Below are 5982 nucleotides of genomic sequence, written 5' to 3' on the forward strand. Positions count from 1 at the left end.
TCACTCTGTGCGGAGGCTCAGGGGCTGCTCTCACAAACCCGACTCCGGCCAAACCGTTGACAGCGTCAACATACCAGCCCGAGAACTTGGAACCTGACCATGCACCCGGGCTACGACCAGTTCGCATGAGGGAACAACCAGACCGGCCGAAGCATCACGAAACGCGATAAGACCTCGAAGGAGTCAAACCGCTCCTCCGAGGCCTCGGGGGCTACACCCGGCGGGTGCGCTTGCGCGCACCCACCGAAACGAAACGCAACCGAGAAAGGCCGGTCCCCTTGCAAAAAAGTGCGACAAAAGCCTCCAAGCGAGTATCAACACTCCCTTCAAGGCTCGGGGGCTACTGTCGGGGACCATAATTAGGGGTACCCCCAAGACTCCTAATCTCAGCTGGTAACCCCCATCAGCACAAAGCTGCAGAGGCCTGATGGGCGCGATTAAGGTCAAGGCTCAGTCCACTCAAGGGACGCGATCTCGCCTCGCCCGAGCCCAGCCTCGGGCAAAGGCAGCCGACCCCGGAGTATTCACGTCTCGCCTGAGGGCCCCCTCAAGCGACGGACACACCTTCGGCTCGCCCGAGGCCCAGTCTTCACAGAGAAGCAACCTTGGCCAGATCGCCACGCCAACCGACCGTATCGTAGGAGCATTTAATGCAAGGATCGACTGACACCTTATCCTGACGCGCGCTCCTCAGTCGACAGAGCCGAAGTGACCGCAGTCACTTCGTCATTCCACTGACCGACCTGACAGGAAAACAGCGTCGCCTGCCTCGCTCCGACTGTTGTGCCACTCGACAGAGTGAGGCTGACAGCAGCTAAGTCCAGCCTCGGGCGCCATGGGAAGCTCCGCCTCGCCCGACCCAGGGCTCGGACTCAGCCTCGGCCTCGGAAGACGATCTTCGCCTCACCCGACCCAGGGCTCGGACTCAGCCTCGACCTCAGAAGACGGTCTCCGCCTCGCCCGACCCAGGGCTCAGACTCAGCCTCGGCCTCGGAAAACGGTCTCTGCCTCGCCTAGCCCAGGGCTCGGACTCAGCCTCGACCCCAGAAGACGGACTCCGCCTCGCCCGACCCCAGGGCTCGGACTCAGCCTCGACCCCGGAAGATAGACTCCGCCTCGCCCGAACTCAGGGCTCAGACTCGACCTCGGAGGAGCCTCCGCCTCGCCCGACCTCGGGCTCGGACCCGCCACGTCACAGGGAAGGCCATCATTACCCTACCCCTAGCTAGCTCAGGCTACGGGGAACAAGACCGGCGTCCCATCTGGCTCGCCCCGGTAAACAAGTAATGATGACACCCCGCGTGCTCCATGACGACGACGGCTCTCAACCCCTTACGGAAGCAAGGAGACATCAACAAGGATCCGACAGCCCCGACAGCTGTACTTCCACAAGGCTCAAGCACTCCTCTGACAGCCACGACATAACATGAGCAGGGCGCCAAAACCTCTCCGGCTGCCACGACGGCATGTACTTAGGGCTCTAGCTCCTCTCTGCTAGACACGTTAGCACACTGCTACACCCCCCATTATACACATGGGCCCTCTCCTTACGCCTATAAAAGGAAGGTCCAGGGCTCTCGTACGAAAAGGTTGGCCGCACGGGAGAACGGGCCGACGCGCAGGGCTCCCTCTCTCTCTCCCACGCGGACGCTTGTAACCCCCCTACTGCAAGCGCACCCGACCTGGGCGTAGGACAACACGAAGGCCGTGGGTTTCCCCTTTGCTGTTTCTCACCCCCTTTTGTGCTCCGCCTCGCGCCGACCCATCTGGGCTGGGACACGCGGCGACAATTTACTCGTCGGTCCAGGGACCCCCCGGGGTCGAAACGCCGACAACTGTGTATGACAGACAGTGGACTAAGAAATGATTCACCTTTTTCTAATCTAAAGAAAAGCCATACTCATAGTTTATAAAACTAAACCACACGAGCCACTTGACAGTGTTGGCTAGGATTGCTCTAATCACACAAGCCAGTTAACAAGTAGTGGCAGGAGTGTTAATTCACTGGAAGTAAGCTAAACCTAAAGCTGCATTAAAATGATCACATTAAACTTATTCACATAACCAACAAAGCCATTAAACCCCAATAAATTGGCAGTTTCTTTGCACACCAATTAAACTGGCAGTTTTCTTGCACACCTCTGGATGACTCAGGCTTTATCTATGTTTTTCATAATCATAACTACTGGATGTCTAGGAATGCTTTCCTTGGAGTAAATGTAAAAAAAACAAATTGCTAGTACTTTAAAGACACAACTAAACCACTGTGATGCATCAATGCTACTTTGTGGTAGAATTATTCTGAATTCCAATGTTTATACTTCTAAATGGGCTTGATTGGATAGCTGTACATGTACGGACAGGTTGGACGCGCCCTGGCCGGCTGGATACAGTAGTTTTAGGCGTACAGACAGATGCAGATTAATAGCTTTAAAATGACTTGTTTTGCATCCACTGATGCGGACTGCGTCTCCCATGTACAAGTAACCAAACATAAGCTCAAACAAAGTCAACGAGTGCGGTGGCCCGAGATAAGTTGATACAGGAAAAATGTGGTTTGCTTCACCAAATTGTTAGTACATTAGTGGCTTGGATTACAAACACAACACACAAAGATAATAAAACTCTAATAACACAATGGTGAAGGTGCTCCCAAATTACAAAACACATAACACAAAAATTGAAAATGCAGCAGGTTAGGAGACAACTAACACATGCAAAAATTGATTTCTTTAACATACAATAGGCAGGTGCACAATGAATTTGCCTGATGCTCTGACATGTTAGTTTGATTACCAGGGTACTAATAAGGACTTGACTTGCAATGTGAAAATATTGTGGCTACCCAGAAATCATAAAGAGGTAAACCCTAAATTGTACATATGTTTCTACCTTCTACCTTATATCAATTACTTACTGAGCACAAAGGAGTATGTTACTTACCCTAAACTGCACATACCCCTAATATAATGTTACATGTTGGAAACAAAGGAAAAAACCAATGTGTGCCACTAATAGTTTTACCTTTCGATGATATGAAGAGAGGGCCACTCTTAAATACCTGCCAGAAAACCTTACCAAAACCTGTAAACAGATTGTCTTATATCATAATAATGAATTTGAGTGTAGAAACCATACCAAAATCAGGGTTCCTACAGATGCATGCGTCGTGGATCCACCTACACGTCCCAACTTCACTTCACATGTGTGTTGATTGTTGGTAGAACCCCTTCCATTTTATACAGGCACGCGGGTGGAGGAGCACTTTTTGCAGTAGGTCCATTGGTGGACAACCTGCAACAGATGCAATGCAATTGAAATTGGTCATGTTCTTGCTTGGTGAGAGGTGAGGATGGATATGTAGATATGCAAGCAAGGAATTAATTAACGATGTGCATAGCAGTACCCTGAAGTGTATCTGGTGGCCATGTTCTTGGCGGCCTTGCGTGCCCTGGTGGTCGTCTCCTTCGAGAGCTGCTTGAAGACGAAGCACTCTCCTTTGCAGCGGTCGTACAGCCCAGTCCCACCGCAGTCCGAGCACTCCTCTCCCTCTACTTGCTCTTCTCGTTCCTCATGCTGCCGCCGTGAGGCGACGCTGGGCGAGGAGGAGCGAATCAGGAGGTAGACGGCGTCGACTGTCCCGATGAACGAGAAAGATACACATGATCCATTTCGATGAATCAACAAAAAAGACTTCATTGATTATGCATTTGACAAATAGCAAGAAGCGCGGGGCAACAAAGCCCATCCTATCTCATCCATTTTTTCCCACGATGGCAAGTGGCAGCTCCTGATTAGCTACGCCCATTCCTACGTGGCACACCCCAGGATTCATGTGTGATAGGCCATTGGGGCCCACGAGGAGCCACGTCAGATGCCAAGCCACCCCGGCGAGACCAACCGGCCAATCGCAGTTCAGGAAAAAGATGACCTGCTATCGAAACCCAACTGTATAAAATGTAGCTGCTGTGTTCTGTTATGACACAGCCATCACACGCATACTGCATACACAACGCAGAGCATCAGAAGCAGCTGCGATCTGATCGACATGGCTGCCGCCACCATGGCTATCACCTCCCGCGCGCTCGTCGGCAAGCCGGCGGCTGGCACGAGGGACGTCTTCGGCGAGGGCCGCATCACCATGCGCAAGACCGCCGCCAAGCCCAAGCCGGCGGCGTCCGGCAGCCCATGGTACGGTGCCGACCGCGTCCTGTACCTGGGCCCGCTGTCCGGCTCGCCCCCGAGCTACCTGACAGGCGAGTTCCCCGGCGACTACGGGTGGGACACCGCGGGGCTGTCGGCGGACCCGGAGACCTTCGCCAAGAACCGCGAGCTGGAGGTGATCCACTGCCGCTGGGCCATGCTCGGCGCGCTCGGGTGCGTGTTCCCGGAGCTGCTCGCCCGCAACGGCGTCAAGTTCGGCGAGGCGGTGTGGTTCAAGGCGGGCTCCCAGATCTTCAGCGAGGGCGGGCTCGACTACCTCGGCAACCCGAGCCTGGTCCACGCGCAGAGCATCCTGGCCATCTGGGCGTGCCAGGTGGTGCTCATGGGCGCCGTCGAGGGGTACCGCGTCGCCGGCGGGCCGCTCGGAGAGGTGGTCGACCCGCTGTACCCTGGCGGCAGCTTCGACCCGCTCGGGCTCGCCGACGACCCGGAGGCGTTCGCCGAGCTCAAGGTGAAGGAGATCAAGAACGGCCGCCTCGCCATGTTCTCCATGTTCGGCTTCTTCGTGCAGGCTATCGTCACCGGCAAGGGCCCCCTCGAGAACCTCGCCGACCACATCGCCGACCCCGTCAACAACAACGCCTGGGCTTACGCCACCAACTTCGTCCCCGGCAAGTGAGCGAGGGCATGATGCTTGCATGCGTGTACCGTAGACGTACGTATTCCTACGTACTGCAGGTTGCACCAGTATTTGTGAAGGGAGCTTTGGGAGCCAGAGATTGTACCGCTAGTGTATTTGTATGCATGCTGTGGAGCTGAACAATAAAATATGCTGTAAATATATTATGTCTTCATTTATGCGTACTGATGATCAGGTTGTGAGCACGTCCTAAAATACAAGGTCAACGAATAAAAAAGAACGGAGTGAGTAGGTTGCAATCGTAGTTGATGCTGACAACGACAATTGGAGCCAAATTCACGTGAAGACCTGTGAAAAAAACGATCTACAACATAAAAACTTAAAACTCATGCATCCAGAAGACCAAAACTAAATTTATTGTCTGGCTTTGACTTAAATTATCTTTGCTCCAGGTTGTCTCCAGCACCAGCAGCTTGCTCATTCTATCTTTTATCTGATCTCGTATTCTAAACTTCACACTCCACTCTGTGCGCAGGCTGTAGTCCAAAATAGTTTTTTACCTGATCATATGGATGACCTGCCGGTCTGAAGAAGTGAAGTGACTACATATCTCTCCTCCGGCAGACATGGCCACTATCGAAGCCTAACGGTCACACTAGCTGACTTGTAGCAACTTGTGGCACTTGGGGAGTTCTTACTATTACATCGATCTCAACAATCACGTGAATGGCAAGAGAAACTTACAACTACATGCAACTACCTCTCCGCCCATGTGAACAGCACCAGACGATGGAAATGGTAGCTCAAATGATGTAATACCAGAAACGCATACGGCATATCAGACACATTACTTCTTTAGAGCCTTCTTCAGGAGACCTGATGTGTTTGCTTTGTTGACCTTGTATTTGATAAGGTCTTTGGTGAAAGGTCCATATTGACACAAATCATTGTTCAGGCATGCTTTGAGGGAAAAGGTATAGGTCAAAGTCAAAGCTTAAGAAAGTGAAACTCCGGGCTACGAAACAAACACGGAGCTTTGTATAAAGGAACGGAGCCAAAGCCGATAGAGAGCCCAAAGTGAAGCAAAGCTTCGGTGCCTCCGGAGTCCGGAGTCGCCTTCAGAAAATGGGGAGACGGCCTCCAGAGAGAGAAAAAGGCATGTAGGAGTTGAAAATGGC

General features: G+C 52.6%; 1 protein-coding gene across 1 annotated transcript; it reads left to right on the forward strand.

The window, feature by feature from the left end:
• The first annotated feature begins 3980 nt into the window (after positions 1–3980).
• LOC100282054 (chlorophyll a-b binding protein 2) lies at positions 3981–5005 on the forward strand. Its single transcript, NM_001154967.2, has one exon. The coding sequence runs from the start codon at positions 4049–4051 to the stop codon at positions 4841–4843; it is 795 nt and encodes a 264-aa protein (NP_001148439.1). The 5' UTR covers positions 3981–4048; the 3' UTR covers positions 4844–5005.
• Positions 5006–5982: the final 977 nt, after the last annotated feature.

Source organism: Zea mays, chromosome 3, assembly GCF_902167145.1.
Source record: "Zea mays cultivar B73 chromosome 3, Zm-B73-REFERENCE-NAM-5.0, whole genome shotgun sequence".
Taxonomy (NCBI): Eukaryota; Viridiplantae; Streptophyta; class Magnoliopsida; order Poales; family Poaceae; genus Zea; species Zea mays.